Raw genomic sequence first — 18037 nt, forward strand, 5'->3', positions numbered from 1 at the left:
TATCTAAAACTAAGGGGTTAGGTTTCGAGGGGTGGCTTAGCCTCTAATCTCAGCACTTTGTGAGCCCGAGGCAGGTAGATCACTTCAGGCAAGGAGTCTGAGACCAGCCTAGGCAACATGGTGAAACCCCATCTCTACCACAAAAAAATAAAAATTAGCTGGGCGTGGTGGTGCGGGCCTGTGGTCCCAGCTGAGGTGGAAGGATACCTTGAGCCGAGGTGAGAGGATACCTTGAGCCGACGTGAGAGGATACCTTGATCCCAGGTGAGAGGATACCTTGAGCCGAGGTGAGTGGATACCTTGAGCCTGGGAGGTAGAGGTTGCAATGAGCCAAGATCATTCCACTGCACTCCATGCTGGGTGACAGAGAGAGACCCTGTCTCAAAATAAATAAATTAAAAAAAAATAAAAATAAAAATAAGGGCCGAGTGCGGTGGCTCTCACGCCTGTAATCCCAGCACTTTGGGAGGCCAAGGCGGGTGGATCACCTGAAGTCAGGAGTTTGAGACCAGCCTGGCCAATATGGTGAAACCCATCTCTACTAAAAATACAAAAAAATTAGCCAGGTGTGGTGGCGGGCGCCTGTAGTCCCAGCTACTCGGGAGGCTCAGGCAGGAGAATCGCCGGAACCCGGGAGGCAGAGGCTGCAGTGAGCCGAGACGGTGCCACTGCACTCCAGCCTGGGCGATAGAGTGAGACTCCGTCTCAAAAAAACAAAAACAAAAAACGAACAAACAAAAAAAGGGTTTGGATTAAATCAGTTTCCTAACATACAGTCTGAGGACACAAGCCCCATAAGATGCGCCATCAGAATGGAGTGTGGGAAAAGCCGTGTGCCACACCTTGCGGTGGAGACTCACAGCTGCGCCTCTGCATACTGACGTCAGAGAAGCCGCACCGTCTAAACAACTGATAGCAGCGTTTCTCAAAAAGCTTAGCCCTGAAATCTTTTCTTCTTGTATCACCTGCTAGCATCTGCTGACTCACTTAGCATTCTGAGGTACACATTTTGAGAAACCCTGGAATACATCTCTATAGTCATTGGATTTTTGTTTTGTTTTTTCTCGAGATGGAGTTTCGCCCTGTCACCAGGCTGGAGTGCAGTGGCGCAATCTCGGCTCACTGCAACCTCTGCCTCTGAGTTCAAGCAATTCTGCTGCCTCAGCCTCCTGACTAGCTGGGATTACAGGCGCCCACCACCACGCCCGGCTAATTTTTGTATTTTTAGTAGAGACGGGGTTTCTCCCCGTTGGCCAGGCTGGTGTCGAACTCCTGACCTAGTGATCTGCCCACCTCAGCCTCCCGAAGTGCTGGGATTACAGGTGTGAGCCACCGCACCCGGCCTAGACATTGGTTTTTATGGCCTCTTTTTTTGAGACGGAGTCTCGCTCTGTTGCCAGGCTGGAGTGCTGTGGCGTGATATCGGCTCACTGCAACTTCCAACTCCCTGGTTCAAGCGATTCTCCTGCCTCAGCCTCCCGAGTAGCTGGGATTACAGGCACGCACCATCATGCCCAGCTAATTTTTGTATTTTTAGTAGAGATGGAGTTTCACCATGTTGCCCAGGATGGTCTCAATCTCCTGACCTCGTGATCTGCCTGCCTTGGCCTCCCAAAGTACTGGGATTACAGGCGTGAGCTACCGCGCCCGGCAGGTTTTTATGGCCTCTTAAAACAAGAAGTAGTCTTAGAAGTCAGAGGTCCATTGAGGTTAGGTAGCCTGTCAAGGATCTCAGTTAGTCACTGGGCAGACTAGGTCCCTTTCATCTGTCAATTTCTTACATTTGTATTCTCATAACCTTGATGGATACAATTTTACTGTGAGGAAAGCTAGAAAAAGCATCAGCAATTGAAATCCACAGACAATTCCTAAGCCCCAGAGTTTCCACTTTTGGGTGAGCCCTGTTGGTTGAAGTGACTCCTGATTAAGCAAAAGTGATTAGAAATACTATATTTTCTAATGATGACTATCTACAGGCTAGTGGAGGTGTTACTGAATAGAGACTTATACACAATTCAAGAAGCCACTGAGAAGAGGGAAAGGAGAAACAAACAGTATGGAGTCCAGAGCCCAAGTAATTAGCTCCTGGTGATGAAAAGTAAATTACTTTTTTTGATACTGGGCTCAAGGAGATCCTCTGATTTTTTTTTTTTTCTTTTAAGTACTAAGTGTGAGTCACAGATTCAGTTGGCGTCAGATCTTGAAAAAGAGATCTGATACTTCCTATACTGACCTTAAAGCCTAATCTCCTGGATAGGGTCTCCTTTTTGCCAGCTCGAAAAAAATCTCACACATCTCTTCACTTGGTTTTTGCCTTGAGTTAAAAGAACAAAAATAATTTTAGGCTTTAATCTCTTTTTATGCAGTTTGCTTGCAAAGAATTATTTAAGTTGGTGGCTAAGTAAACAATGGTATTCTCCCAGCAGTTAATTCTACTGGCTTTTCCACAGTCCCAACTATAGTATAGCCTAGCCCCAAAGCAATTAAAGAAGCAAGCAATTTGCATTCTTTTTCTATAAAACTACTCTTGAGTAGCAGATGGCAAACACAAATGTTTTGCTCTAGAGACATATGGAAACCTCTCTGTTTCATAAAAGCCTCAATAAATATTAAACCCCAAATGATGCCATTCATTGCAGAAATAAAATGTGATAATCCCCCAAACAGCCTAATTAGACCATATAGCTACTTGAGTTTCAGAAAGCGATAGGTGGGAAATTACTATGTGATTGGGATTTCATTCGCAGTTTCTCTTAATCTGAATATTCAACCTGGCCCAAAAGAATCACCTATTCAGCCTTATTTATTCAGCATTCTATTAGGTTATCATCATCATTTATGCTTGTAATTTTAAAAGTGAATAATCAAAGAATCCTGCTTGATTTCATATTAACTCTTCAGTTCTGTCTGAACCAGTGAGAGCAAGGAATTTCACAAAGGGAGAGGGTGTTTTATCATAGGTTCTAGAGCAATTCAACATGTTCCCTGATTAACTCTGTTTATAATCCCTTGCTGCTGTTAAACCAGGGGAAAAAAAAAAAAGTCAGAGCCAGGTGCAGTAGTGTGCACCTGTAGTCCTAGCTACTCAGGAGGCCGAGGCAGGAGGATCACTTGAGCTCCGGAGTTTGAAGTTACAGTGAGCTATGATCGTGCCTGTGAATAGCCATGCACTCCAGCCTATGGAACATTGTGAGACCCTGCCTCTAAATATATATACATGTCTATGTTTAAGGTTATTTGGGAAATGATTATGATTATTCATATTAAGTAGGAATTGCAGGAAGAAATCTGATTGGAGTTGGCTCAAAATACAAAGCAGAATTTCATTTTTCTCTTAACCCAGTAATTTGGCAACCCAACAAATCATTATTGCTATCTCAGGACTGAAACTTTGCGCTGCTTGGAAAGAGAGAAGCAATGATAACTGAGTCATAAGGGTGAATTGAATGTTGTTTAGAACAAGGAACTAAGTATCTTGGGCTCCTTTCCCAGCTCCACACCCTATATAGCCTCAATGGGACTCACAAGACCTCTGAGGTTGCTGATAAATCCCCTGATTCACCAGGGGTTTGGGTGGCTTGGGAGACTATTGTGTGAAAGACCAGAACTTCCAGGTCTCAGGACATCTGGATTCAAGAGCTCAAAGGATTTTACAGATGGGAATGGATGATTTCATTCAGTTCCTCCCATTTTACAGTTAAGGAAACTGAGGCACAGAAATGCTGTGCTTGTTTAAGGTCACAGAACTATTTAGTAGCAGAGGGGAAACAGAACTCAGGTCATCTGATGCTAAGTTCAGTCCTTTTTTCAATAACATAGTCCCAGGACAGATTTGTCAGAGCCTGATAGAAAAATTAGAAAGTTTGCTTCAGGAACCATTTAAGGGTATAAAGCCCATTTTAAAGTCTTTGCTGCCAAAATGGGCTTTATACCATCAGCTGATTCCTGAAGTAGGGCAGAAAAGGGGCCAGGTGTCAAAGTGCTTTGGTTAATTCTGGCTTTGGGTTACCCATTCCCTCCTCAAGGAGGCCATATTTCCTTCTTCCCAGTTAAGCATCAACCCATCTGTTTAGAGGATGACAAATCACACTTTTTCTGGATTCAGTTCTGTGATTTCTCCAATGTAATCAATCACTTGGTAGTACTTGACACAAATATCCATGTGATGGCCAAGCATCGTGGCTCATACCTGTAATCCCAGCACTTTGGGTGGCCGAGGTGGGCGGATCACCAGAGGTCAGGAGTTCGAGACCAGCCTGATGAATATGGTGAAACTCTGTCTCTACTAAACATACAAAAATTAGCCAGGTGTGGTGGCATGTGCCTGAAATCCCAGCTACTCAGGAGGCTGAGGCATGAGAATTGCTTGAACCCGGGAGGCAGAGGTTGCAGTGAGCCAAGATCGTGCCATTACACTCCAGCCTGGGCAATACAATGAGACTCAGTCTCAAAAACAAGCAAACAAATATCCATGTGCATTTTACACGTAAACACAGATGGTGCTCGTTTGTTTCCCAGCCTTATCTTCTCCAGTCTTCACTAATAGAACCCTGTGTTTAGGGTGAGGCTGACTCTACACCCAGTCCCAGTGGCTTACATCAGTTGACCGAGGCCACTCTCTTGGGCCCTGGATAGGTTCAGGGAAGGGCAGTCAAGGCCCATGGAACTCAATTCCTGGGTATTTATTTGAACTTTTGGGGAAAAGGATTCTCTACATTCTGCTCTGTTTGAATCTGGAAGCAAGGAGGCCTAGGAGTTTCAGGAAGACATTTTGCAACCACATGGGGCTAGCCTATTGAAATAAGTGCTATCTTGAAGATGTGTTGCTAAGATGCTGACAAAGAGAAGCCAAGAACTGGGCATGTAATTTGAGCTACTAGATTAAGTCTCACCTGTCACTAGGCTTATATCTGATAATTCTAGTTTAGGGTTAAATATATTTATGGTTTAAATGAGTATTTTTATTTAGGTCATTTAGTATTCTGTTATTTACTACCATAAGCATCCCAATACCTGTTCTGATGCTGATTGTGAGTTTCAGCACATCTTGACTTTGCTATTGGATAAGAGTCCATTTTAAAGTTGGCCCCAAAAGACTTAAAAAAAAAACAAAAAAACAAACAAAAAAACCTCAAGTTTACAAGAAGCTCTACCCAAAATGCTCTACCCAAAATGCATAGTCCTTATTGCACGTCTTACTTTACACAAAATCCCACAAAATAGCAATGCCTAGCTTAATGAAATGAATGAATTTTGCTAATATTTTATTGTCAGCAACTTTATTACCAGAGAAAGAAATAATATAAGAGGTATTAGAATGAATTCCTTCCAAACCACCCTTTGGTGCAGGAGTCCTCAACCCCCGAGGCAGTGGGCCAGTTCCAGTCAGTGGCCTGTTAGGAACTGGGCTACACACCAGGAGGTGAGCAGCAGCAGGTGAGCAAGCATTACCACCTGTGCTCCGCCTCCTGTCAGAACTGAGGTGGCACTAGATTCTCAGAGGAGCACGAACCCCATTGTGAACTGCGTGTGTGAGGGATCTAGGTTGCGCACTCCTTATGAGAATCTAATGCCTAGGCCTGGTGCGGTGGCTCACATCTGTAATCCCAGCTTTTTGGGAGCCCAAGACAGGAGGATCACCTGAGGTCAGGAGTTTGAGACCAGCTTGGCCAACACGGTGAAACCCCATCTCTACTAAAAACAAAAACTAGCCGGGTGTGGTGGTGTGTGCCTGTAATCCCAGCTACTCAGGAGGCTGAGGCAGGAAAATCGCTTGAACCTGGGGAGGGGAGGTTCCAGGGAGCCTAGATCGTGCCACTGCACTCCAGCCTGGGTGACAGAGTGAGACTCTGTCCCAAAAAGAAAAAAAAAAAAGAATCTAATGCTTGATGTTCTGTCATTGTCTCGCATCACCCCTAGATGGGACCATCTAGTTGCAGGAAAACAAGCTCAGGGCTCCCACTGATTCTACATTATTGTAGAATGTACATAATGTAGGGGTCTTATCATCTCTCATTTTTATTTAACTTTTGCATCCAGTGGTGATATGCATAATGTGTAACAATCAGTTTGGCAGGAACACTTGACCAATCAGATTGGAAGCCTGGCCAATCAGAATGGATGCCCAAATCATCAAAATCAACACCCAACCAATGAGAATGGATGCCCCACTAATCCGAATGAAAAGCCAACCAATCAGAATGGACAACTTATCTTCACCTATCAAGATAAATGCAATGTGTACGAGCCTCACATTTACCATTGAATTTTTCATTTGTGGGCTCTCACCTCAATTAGCTGGGAGCAAACTGAGGGCAAGGACCACATGAGACATCTTTTTGTATCCTCCAGGTGGCCTTGCTTAGCTGGTTTCAAAGTGTGAACTTAATGAATGTTTGAGTGGACATTTTTCACCTAGTGATTGCTCAGGAAATATCAGTCAGTGGAAAGGGTACAGTTTGTCCCTCTGATTAGGATAATTGTAGAATTATACACTGGAGTATCACTAAATAGCATTTTTTAATGACACACAGGTGACACGAAAAATTGGTATTTTTAAGGGCTTATCATTCAATGTGATCTTGACAAACCAGAAAAATAATACATAATTATGCTGATTTCTTAAACACAACAATGAATAGTGTACTTACTGAATGAATAACATCTAAATACAAGGTAGAGTACAAACAGAAAGATATTAGTGAGGTCCCAAACACCTAATATAGCAAATAATAAACTAAAGGTGTCCAGATGTTTTAAAATTAGCTAGACTGCTAAGATGCTAGTCAGATCTTCATTCATTCGTTCATTCAACACCTTGAGTGCCTGCTATGTATAAAACATCATGCTAAGCATGCTGGGGATGCAGCAATACATTAGCAGTCTCTTTCCTCAAAGAGCTCAACTTTTAAGGGAGCAGACAAAGAAGCACACAAACCATTCAATAACAGAGAGAGAACTTATTCAACAGCTGAGTCATCAGTCAGTGAAGATAATCACCATAAAGGACATCTTTGTAGCCCACCGGGACAGCTGGCTCAACAGATGGCAGAGGGCCAGAACCTAGTGTAGTTGGGCAGAAGTGTCAACCGAGATGGGTACACATTGATTCCCAGAGGTTGCTTTGCCTTTAATTTTTCAGGACCATGTGAGCTCCTGGATTCTTGTAAGATACAATTAAGGAGAGGAAAAGTCCCAGTAATAACTGATTTTGGGCCGGGCGCGGTGGCTCATGCCTGTAATCCCAGCACTTTGGGAGGCCAAGGTGGGCGGATCATCTGAGGTCAGGAGTTGGAGATCAGCCTGGCCAACATGGTGAAATCCCGTCTCTATTAAAAATATAAAAATTAGCTGGGCATTGTGATGGGAACCTGTAATCCCAGCTACTCGGGAGGCTGAGGCAGGGGAAATGCTTGAATACAGGAGGCAGAGGTTGCAGTGAGTTGAGATTGTGCCATTGCACTCCAGCCTGGGCAACAAGAGTGAAACTCCGCCTCAAAAACAAACAAAAAAAACTTGATATTGGTTTTGCCAGCCTTTGATAAGTAGGGGTCTCAGCTAAATTTAATTTCATTAAAGCCATTAAGAAAGGTGACATTTCTTGCTCTCAAGTGTCGTGGAACAACTTAAACCAGTTTAAAAATTCTTAAACTATTTTGAAAATTTGCTTAGAGAACACACAGACCCTCAAGACTATGTTTGTAGAATCTTGGGAGTGGACCTCCAAGATGAATACATTACTGTGGAGAGTGAATAATGCCTTTGGAATTGTGCAACATGGCAGTCTTGCTTGCTACCATGAGGAAAGCTAGCCTGAGGACAAAGTAAACACAGAGAAGAGCAGGAACAAGAGAATACAGGAAAATGAACTAAAGCTTTGATCAAAACCAGCCAAAAGCTCACATAGACCTCATACCAGACAGACCTACTTTCAGCATCAAAACCCATTTCCTTAGAAAGTTCACAGGGAAGAACTCGGATTGACGCAGCCTGGGTCATATGCCCACCTCTGTGGCACGTGGAGTGAAGTGACATGATTCACAGCCATCATTAGAAAGAGGAGTGGCTTTCCAAAAACAGAAAGAGTGCTGGTCTGACAAAATTCACAGAAGGTAGACTCCTTGGACATCTAGATTTCTGTAGTCAAGCTGTCATGTACAATGTTAACCCTATAGAAGGCTTCAATAAACATTTGCTAAATCAAATTGAATGTGCCTGGTGCTCTGCAGTGATGTAGTATTTACAGGGTGGGCTTGGGAAACTGACAGAAAGTATTGATGTGGTTCACTCAGAGCATGGTAACTTGGAGTTTAAAACGGGGTCCACTGATAGCACTCAGAGAAAGAAGGAACAGTGGCAACCAGCAACCTGCTACCTGAAGTAACTGTTCTGCTACAAATATACTTAATGTCCAGTCCTTTGAGCAAAATGCCTTGATTCAATAGTACTCAGTTACTACCACCAGAATCCGATATCTAAATAACATTGTTGCACAAAATATGAAAATGAATAATGTGTAAGAGAAAAATGATTCTTTTTGAAGTAGTATCAATATGTCAAAATGCTTGAATGGTTCAACAGTGGTGCACAAACTTACCAGCTAGAAAGTACCAATATTATATATACTTGGTAGCAGAGAAAAACTGGGGAAGTGAAAATAAGACAACATTATTATTTTTTAAAATTCCCATCAATTAACAAAATTCCCCTAAGAAAATTTAGGGACTTTAAAATTCCTAATGCTAGTTTCTCTTTTGAACTTAAGTTCTTTACCGTATCACTACATTTTTATTCATATAGAAAGAGAATGATAATAGTTGCATACAGACAGTGGGACTAAACATCATTTTAATAAATATGCGTTTTTTTTTTTCTTTTGAGACGGAGTCTTGCTCTGTCACCCTGGCTGGAGTGCAGTGGTGCAATCTCGGCTCACTGCAAGCTCCGCCTCCCGGGTTCATGCCATTCTCCTGCCTCAGCCTCCCGAGTAGCTGGGACTACAGGCGCCCGCCACCATGCCCGGCTAATTTTTTGTACTTTTAGTAGAGACGGGGTTTCACCGTGTTAGCCAGGATGGTCTCGATCTCCTGACCTCGTGATCTGCCCGCCTCGGCCTCCCAAAGTGCTGGGATTACAGGCGTGAGCCACCGCGCCTGGCCATAAATATACATTTTTAAAAAGAAATAAATTCCACTGGTCTTTGCGGAATTTTTTCCCCTTCTTTTCCAGGAATGAGGAGGAAGATATAGAACAATCCACACTGTTCAGATCATGGCTGAAGCCACGTTCAGAGGCTTGCTCAAGGACTGGCTTGGCAAGGAGGCTCAGCCTGTGCCAGAGGGCAGAATCCTTCTTCATTAGGGGCAGACACTGTGACTTTGACCTCATTAGAGCTTTGTTCCTATCTAGTGGACTCTAGGAATGAGACATTCCGTAAGCAGCAGCAGCAGCAGCAGCCCTCTGGCTACTGTATGATCAATCAGTTAATGAAGATACATTTCATCTTTTACCCGCATAGAAAATGAAGGCCAATTCTAGGGCCAACTAAGTCTTCTGCCACAATGCAATTGAGAATGGATTATCAGTGGCACTGTTCCTAAAGTCACAAGGCACACAGTATGTGTCCTTAGAAAAGCCTGCTGGTTTGTTCAACTAACTGTCCACGGTTTTCTCCCCCCCCCCTTTTCTTATTCCACTAATGGTGGAGTCCACTGGTTCCCTTAATAACCTCTAGCCTTCCAGAAGGTGTTTCCTTATAGCTAAGGTAAATGTCTGGACCAGTGGTTCTCAAATACTTTGGTTTCAAGACCCCTTCATCCTCTTAAAACTTATTGAAGACTCCAAGAAGCTTTTTTTCATGTGGGTTTTATCTGTTGGTATTTGACATATTAGAAATTAAAACTTCGGAGGGAGAACAACAGATGAGAGACAGAGAGCCCTGGCAGGGTGGACTCCTAGTCCCACACCTTCTTAGCCTTTTGCTTCCACATTACCTGAACCAGTCAACACCCCTTTCACAACAGCTAATCCGGTTGGGTTTCTGCCACTAGCAAATGAAAGGGGACTGAACAATACATCCACAAAACAGAGAATTAGCCTAAGACAATAAATAATAAAGGATTAACTTGAGTATAACAGAATGCTGTTTCCTCCCTATATTCGTCATCAATTAAGTGAGAGCCTACTGAAGAGTAATGAATATTACCATCACTGCTAACAGTGCCTTATGGGTTTCAAAGAACTTTCACATTTAGTATTTAAGTTTCACTGGAACCGTATGAAGTATCTTGTTTCATATCAATTTTACAGATGAGAAAACTGAAATGTCCAGTGCCTGCGTGACTTGTCACAGCGGTTATGCAGCAGAGCCAAGACTAAATTCAAATCTTATTCTCTAAATTCCCGTGGCACACCTCACAGGATGCTTGCAGTTTCATGGGGCACAGACCTGTAGCACAAGACTTCCCAGATTTAAAAATCCATCCTCCTGCGAGGAGAGGGGAGCGATCAGCGTAGCAGATTCTCTAAATACTCATTGTATTTGCCTCTGGTCTGTGTGGCGTGAAGAAGGGGGCACAAGTGAGGTTCGAGTTAGCATGGTAACCATTCTTTCTCAGCTCTGTGACTGAGGGGCTGCGGGAGGGGGTTATAGTGGTGCTGGGCATGGCCTCGGGGAGAAGCTGGATAATGCCCTCTGCAGATAACCCGTAGGCTGCGCCACAGCAGCGCCAAGGAAAGAAAGCATCTCTGCTCCAGGTCTCGGCGGAAGAGATGCGGGAACTACGGGGCTCTGATTCTGAGGTCCTGGATTTGGAAGGCGTCTGCACACAAAGAAATAACAAAGTTAAGTTCCGGCGGCTCGACCAGCAGAGTACGAAACGGGGCCTCCCTTCCCAGCTCGGGTGGAAACGCCTCCACCCTGTCACCCCGCCCATAGCAGGTCTTTTATCCGCTGGAGCCGCCTGGACAGTCCTCGCGGGGCACGCCCGAGGCTCCCCGGAGGAACTACAAGTCCCATGAAGTCCCGGGGCGCGGGCGGTGATGACGAAGCCCTCGCCGATTGGCCGCACGGGGTGGGGCGCGCAGGCCTTCTCCGAGAGGAGGGGCGGGGCGTGGGGCGGGGCGAGAAGCGGCGGATTGGCGGGCACGCCCCCTCGCCCGCGGCCCCCTCCCCGCCTCTCTCCACCGCCTCCTCTGGCTCCCCGGTCAGAGGGCCGGAGCGAGAAGATGGCGAAGACGTACGATTATCTCTTCAAGCTCCTGCTGATCGGCGACTCGGGGGTAGGCAAGACCTGCCTCCTGTTCCGCTTCTCAGAGGACGCCTTCAACACCACCTTCATCTCCACCATCGGTGAGGGAGGGGCCGCGGCCCGGGACCGGGTAGAGAATTGGGGGGCGGGTACTAGGGGACGGGGAGAGGGCGGGGGGCGCTTGGGAGCCCGGGAGAGGAGACCCCGGGGACTGCAAGGTGGCGGGGGCACTGAGAGGGGCGAGGGCGTGAGGGAGAGGGGCGAGGGCGTGAGGGAGAGGGGCGAGCGGGAACGTGAGGCTAAGGGCGAAGGGGGAACTTGGGGGCAAAGGAACGGGAAGGGGAACAGAGGAACAAGGACTAGGGGTATTGGGGGAACGAGAGGGTTCGGAGACTGACGGGGAGGGGTCTTTGAGGGACAAAATGTGTTGGGGGGAAGACGCAGGAAATCTCATGTAGAGAGAAGGGGATAGTGGACGTGCCAATGATTAAAAGACAGGAGAGGAAGGAAATGTGAAGGGGGAAATGAGGGATGGGGGCAATGAGAGAGATGTGAAGTAGAGGGACAGAGGACACAAGGGACAGAGAGGTGAGAACCAGGCAACTGGAAGGGAATTCAGGGGAATGAGCGGTCAGGAGGTGAGGAAGAAGGGGACGGCTGGCCACAGGAGGTCTGGACTGAGATGTCGTAGGAGGGGACAGAAGAAAATTGTAGGTGGAAGAAGAGTTCAAGGGATCAGAGGGCAGAATGAGGATACTTGGTGGAGAAAGTAAAGGGATCTGGGTGTGAGACAGAAAGGAAAAGAGGAAGCAACCTCATAGTAAAGGGAGGTTGAGCAGAGAAGACAGAGGAGATGGAAAAGAGAGGAAATGGAAAGTAGTGGGGCGCAAGACTTGCTATAGTAGCAGATTACCATTTTCTCTTTACTTCCTTTGGATCAAGTGCAGGAGAAAGCAAAATGTGACTAATGATGGAATAATGTCTATAGAGCGTTAATTTGTTCTGTGAGTGTTAATGGATGTTAAGGGAATTGGTGACTTTTGGAAATGATGTGGTCAGGAAAATATGGTTCACCTCTTTACTACCATCTCCTGAGAAGCAAGACTTCTCAGTATTTTAAATCCTTCGGTTTGAATGTTTAACAGCTTCTCAGCCAAGGAATTGATCTTACATTCTACCCGCCTCCCTGTATATTTTGCTTTGGTTCTAATTATTGTTAAATGAATCACAACATGTGATATACCTCTCAGTTACTTCCAATTGAATCAAGAGTTTTTCTGATCCTGGCTGGGAGCTGTCCTTTCTACTTTTGTACTGGAAGACACTGTGTTCAGGTAATAAGATCTCTTAACTTACCATAAACTGAAGACCAAGTCAAAGCTGGTTTTAAGCTGTTTTAGAAGTGACCACCTTAACATCATTTCTCCTGTTAAATAGTTGCAGGTTAATTAAGTACCTTAAGAATACCTCAGCTTTTGGTTGTGTTGGTGATGTTTCTGGCCTCTAATAGTGGCTTATTTAGTCATCTTTCGTATGGTTCTTACAGCATATTTCACCATGAATTTCTGGGTTGGGAAATAATAGAGAGCTAGTGCTTTGGTAATACGTGTGTTTAAATATTTGTGTATTTTTAAGGATAATTTATCTTTTTTTAAAAAAAGAGTATTTGGTATAGAACACTCTTTAAGTATTAGAAAAGGCTGTGGTTTGTTTGCTCATTCTGGGTTCTTTCATATAGATTGAATGGTCTGAAATCTCCTGGGTGTTATGATGTCTGGGCTTAGGGAAGTTTGAATTGCAAGTTCTTGGCAGTCAGTCTTGAGTGGGACTTTTTCTTTTCTGAAGAAGCAGATTTTAAATGTCATCTCTCAAGTATATTCCTAAGATTTGGTGGTAGCTGCTGGTACAGCAACTAAAGGGTGTTAATTTTTGACATTTGTATTAATTTCAAAGCCTCAAATAACAATTTTTCATTGTTGAATGCATACTGCAGTACAGATGGTAAAGGATAATTTCTAACAAGTTGAGTGGGTGTCCTTTTGTCCATTCTGTATTTGAGCCTCCCAGAAGTATCTCCTGCCTTGAAAGTAAGTGAATCTCGCTGATGCTGTTTTTGTTAAGCTTCTTGGACGACTTGCTTGTTTGCAATAGTTTTATTTGTTTTCTCTTTTTCCCTTAATTTTTGTCCCATGTTTCCTGTAAGGGTATCTGCTTCCTTTTAAAATAGTAGCTTTTAAAAATTACTTTTCATTTTGAAGGGTTCAAGTCTATCAGTGGATTTCAAAAAATGATGGAAATGAGGTTCTTTGGAGGGTGACAGCTATGAAGGCATGAAAACCAGTGTCCTGAAACAGATTAGAATAGGAAGTGGACATGAAAAGGAGGTGAATCTCATGTGACATCTTGGTCTTTGTATTTTCTGTGAGGTGGATGTGGTAAAAAGAGGCGTGAGCTGTGTCTTCAGTTGACGTGGAGGAGGGGAAATCCCATACCTCTTATTTAGCCCCAGAGCTCCAACAGGAAGTGGTAGCACACTGCCTTCAAACTGCAGAATTTATATACACACTGCCTTCAAACTGCAGAATTTATATACACACTGCCTTCAAACTGCAGAATTATATAGAAACCTAATGCTCTGCAGTCAAAATTAAGCTGGGAAAATAAGGTGAATGTTAGCACCATTCTGGTTCCACAGACTCTTCACTGATTACAAGTATAGATTTTGAGTGTTGACATCTCTAGCAGCCACTCCCTCCATGCCCCTCACCTCATTCCCAGGTGATCTGAAGTTATTGAGGTGACAGCCCATCTCCTCCCTAGTCATGAAGTACCTAAGTGTGTAAGTTCCTGTGCTTTTCTGACTGGGTTTTGATGAGGTCTGCCATAGCATTGCTGACAGCACTTGATAAGCTCTGTGTCATACGGAAAAGATGTATTTCTCAACGCCTGGGGTTTGTGTGTATGTGTTTTGGTAGATATGTATGGGTGTCTGTTTCTTCCCATGAAGATACATTTTAAGTCTTAATTTTGCTTTGTCAAAGTTTTAGTAGTTTTAAAAATGGTAATCTGCCATCTTTCGACACTGTTTTGATAGGGGTTCTGTCATCACGAAGGGAAGGAGACAGTCATTTTGATTCCAGATACAGTTGTCTCAGAGATACTTTCTTCTTCTCACTTCTCTAAGGTCTTGCTATTGGCTGGGTGTGGTGGCTCACGCTTGTAACCCCAGCACTTTGGGAGACTGAGGTGGGAGGATCACTTGAAGCCAGGAGTTCAAGACCAGCCTGGGAAACATAGCGAGACTCTGTCTCTACAAAAATACAAAAATTCACCAAACGGTGTGTGCCTGTATTCCTAGCTACTTGGGAGGCTGAGGCAGGAAGATCGCTTGAGGCCAGGAGTTTGACACCAGTCTGGGCAACATAGCAAGACCCCATCTCTACAAAAAGTAAATTAAAAAATTAGCCAGGTGGAGTGGTGCACACCTTTAGTACTAGCTACTTGGGAGGCTGAGGCAGGAGGATACCTTGAGCCCAGGAGTTCAAGGTTATTACAGTAAGCTGTGATTGCACCACTGCTCTCCAGCCTGGGAGACAGAGCAAGATTCTGTCTCTAAAAAATAGATAAGTAAATAATAAGGTTTTGCTATCTTCTCTGATATCTCAGGTCCCCTCATTTCCTTTTTGCTCTTTGAGGGGTGTTGGAAGGTAGATTTTCTTGTATCTGACTTTTTGAAGATCTTCTAGTATATCTGTCAATAATTTAGTTAACTGTGAGGAAAGGATGTTTTATCCATTTGAAATTATTGGTCAAGTGCCTGGGACCAACTCGCCTTTCACTCCAAATGTTTGAAAATTGAATTTTTTTTATTGGCTCTAAAAACCCTTATGTAATCATAATTAACATTTAATTGGCCGAGCGCAGTGGCTCATGCCTGTAATCCCAGCACTTTGGGAGGCCAAGGCAGGCGGATCACAAGGTCAGGAGATTGAGACCATTCTGGCTAACACGGTGAACCCCGTCTCTACTAAAAAATACAAAAAATTAGCTGGGGGTGGCAGCAGGCACCTGTAGTCCCAGCTACCTGGGAGGCTGAGGCAGGAGAATGGCGTGAACCTGGGAGGCAGAGCTTGCAGTGAGCTGAGATCGCGCCACTGCATTCCAGCCTGGGCGACAGAGCAAGACTCCATCTCAAACAAAACAAAACAAAACAAAACAAAAACAACAAAAAAACATTTAATTAAGTGCCTGTAAAATGTAACATAAAGACAACTAGCAATGATGATACAGTTAGCTATAGATTATATTTCCTATGGGAAATGGATGCATTTTAATATTGATATGAGGGCATACCGACGTCTTGAAATGGCTCTGGACAGAAAAAGGTGCTGGTTTAACAAAAAGAGATAACCCAGCCCTGTCCTCTTGACAGGACAATCAGAGCTTCTTCCCTTTGCCGTCTCTCTCCTGCCCTGCCCCCTTCTTCCTGTTAGGTATTTCCTGAGTGGTTTCACTATTTAGTATAGTCATAGTTTAACAGCAGAAAGAGTCTTAGATATTATCTACTTTATTCCTGTCCCAATTTTATAAATAAAAAAATGAAGGTTTAGTTGACACCCTCAAAATTACACAGCTGATTATAGCAGATCCTGTAGTGAAACCCCAGATCCAAGTCTGTGTCACTTTTCACAACTGAGTTGCTACTATTCCTAATCAGTATGATTATCCCCATTAATTCAAGTCATCACCTTTTCCAGGGAAGAATTAGAGTTTGCACATATGCCTTTATGTGAGGAAAGTTAAGACATTTCCGTTTCGATTAGCCAAGTCTGTTCAGGTGAATAGCAAATGTTACTACAATGACTCTGAGTTCTGTTGGAGTTTATACTGGAATAACTCAGCGCATAGCTGTCCTTTGCCCTTTCTGTGTCTATAGTTTCACATTAGGAGATCAAAGTGTATCCCATCATTAAAATTTCTTCCATACGTAAAGTAACTAATGAAATCATATTAATGGGGGTATGTTAGTAATTGTTGTAGCTTAGTCTCATCAGAGTACTTTTAGACATTTTATTCTGTAACACTGGATATTTTTCTTGGGTTCACTTTCCTTAAAATCAGGGGTTAGCACACTATAGCCTATGGGCCAAGTGTGACCTGCAGCCTGTTTTTGTGTAGATCGCAGGCTAAGAATGGTTTTTATATTTTAAAGGTTATTAAAAAATAAAGCAATGTGCAAAAGAGACCATATGTATCCCACAAAGCTTAAAAATATTTACTAACTGGTTCTTTGTAGAAAGTTTGCTGACCGTTACTTAAAATTAAAAACTGTTTTTGGTTGGTAGCATTTCAAAGCTTTTATCAAGACTTATTGACTGAAAAACAAACTTTGTCATATTTACATTTTTATCCAAGATGATATCAACATTTGGCTGAGCATAATCCAGATATGTAGAGCAAGTTGATTTTCATTTTCATAGTTGTTTTCCTTGGTTTCAACTTCTCAAACAAAAATATGCAAGGAACATGCAAGTTCATATTGAACATTTTGTACATAAAGCTTTATTTTAATGTCATTGTGTTCTTTCAAAGCTGCCAGTAGATTTCCCATCTAAGCAATAGCACTGATAATGACTCTGGTTCAGAAAAAGTAGAATTTAATACTTGATCATAAAGGGTTAAACTCATCTCTTCAATCAGTGTTCTAGTGAATGAAAAAAGCCTTCCTACATATAAAGGGTGGGCATGGGGAAACTGAGTCTTGGGTACAAATATGGATCTGTCTGAAGAATGTGTACTTTAATGAAGAGCTTCACCAGCTGTTCTGCAGGCAGCAAGTCAGGGAGGAGGTTCTCTTGGCAACAGCAGCGAGATTGTTTGGATCCACTGAGAAAAGCTGGAGGGAAATAGGTTTAGATATTGTTTTAGAGGTAAATAAGTCTAGTCTTTGAGGACAAAGAAAAATTTAGCAGTATATTTTTGAATTGAATCCAATAACTGAATCTGAAAAGAACCATAGGTCCTGAAGTGGATGAGCAGGGAGCTGCTGGCCTCAGGCCAGCTCTAGTCTAGGTCTGCCTGTCTTCACCCAGCTCTGGACATCAGCTCTCCTGTGTGTGTTAGAACTGTTACTTGAGAATATTTTGCAGGAATAGAGTTTTCATAGCATGAGAAGAGGGTTGGGGTGAGGATGGGGAAGTAGATTTTAGGTGGCGAGTAATGTGGAGTATGATATCACTAAGCTTCGGAAATGTAAGTAGCCACGGAAACGTAAAAAGGGAAATTCAAGGTAAGATTGTAGATTCTTACTACCTAGGTTAGGGGTTGCAAACTCACATGGTTCTGGTAGGAACTATGAGTAAGGGGAGTGGACCCAGAATGGGAAGCAGCAGGGTGTGATGTGGATCCTGGATTGTATGTATTCCCTCTCTGAGGGCGTGGCTGCTTTTTATTTGCAGCTTTACCATTGCCATGCTGGAAAATCATCACATATTTCAAGATTTGCTGAAAATTTCTCATAAAAACTCAACTTTATGGGCAATTAATAAAAACAAACAAGAAACAATGTGAGGGCCATTAAAATAAGGGCCAAACAGACATGTCTGTGGGCTAGATGAGGCCTGTGAGCTACCAGCTTGCAAAGCAGGCATGGCCATCAAGGATGTATGGTGGTTACAGTACTTTAAAATAGATCCTTTATCAGAGCTGGTATTGACATGAAAAAGCCTTAAATTATTTTCATTTTCCAGGCAGATGAGGTGGACTAGTATGTTTGGCATTATGGAGAT

The 18037-nt window shown here is 43.5% G+C and overlaps 1 protein-coding gene and 1 long non-coding RNA gene across 3 annotated transcripts in view; one reads left to right on the forward strand and one right to left on the reverse strand.

Annotated features, from left to right (window-relative positions):
* Positions 1 to 316: 316 nt before the first annotated feature.
* LOC129526859 (uncharacterized) lies at positions 317 to 10676 on the reverse strand. The gene is made up of 3 exons (XR_008671629.2): positions 10448 to 10676; positions 2234 to 2314; positions 317 to 356 (listed from the first exon to the last, which is right to left on the reverse strand). It is a non-coding gene; the product is annotated as an uncharacterized lncRNA (long non-coding RNA).
* A 436-nt stretch (positions 10677 to 11112) lies between these two features.
* Positions 11113 to 18037, forward strand: part of RAB8B (RAB8B, member RAS oncogene family) — a 78019-nt gene continuing 71094 nt past the window's right edge. Inside the window, exon 1 of one of the 2 annotated variants that reach the window (XM_019011216.4) lies at positions 11113 to 11350. In XM_019011216.4, the coding sequence (XP_018866761.3) occupies positions 11227 to 11350 (124 nt within the window). In that variant the 5' untranslated portion in view covers positions 11113 to 11226. The remainder of the gene's footprint in view (positions 11351 to 18037) is intronic. The other variant, XM_019011218.4, reaches the window with a different exon arrangement.

This window comes from Gorilla gorilla, chromosome 16 (assembly GCF_029281585.2).
Source record: "Gorilla gorilla gorilla isolate KB3781 chromosome 16, NHGRI_mGorGor1-v2.1_pri, whole genome shotgun sequence".
Lineage (NCBI taxonomy): Eukaryota > Metazoa > Chordata > Mammalia > Primates > Hominidae > Gorilla > Gorilla gorilla.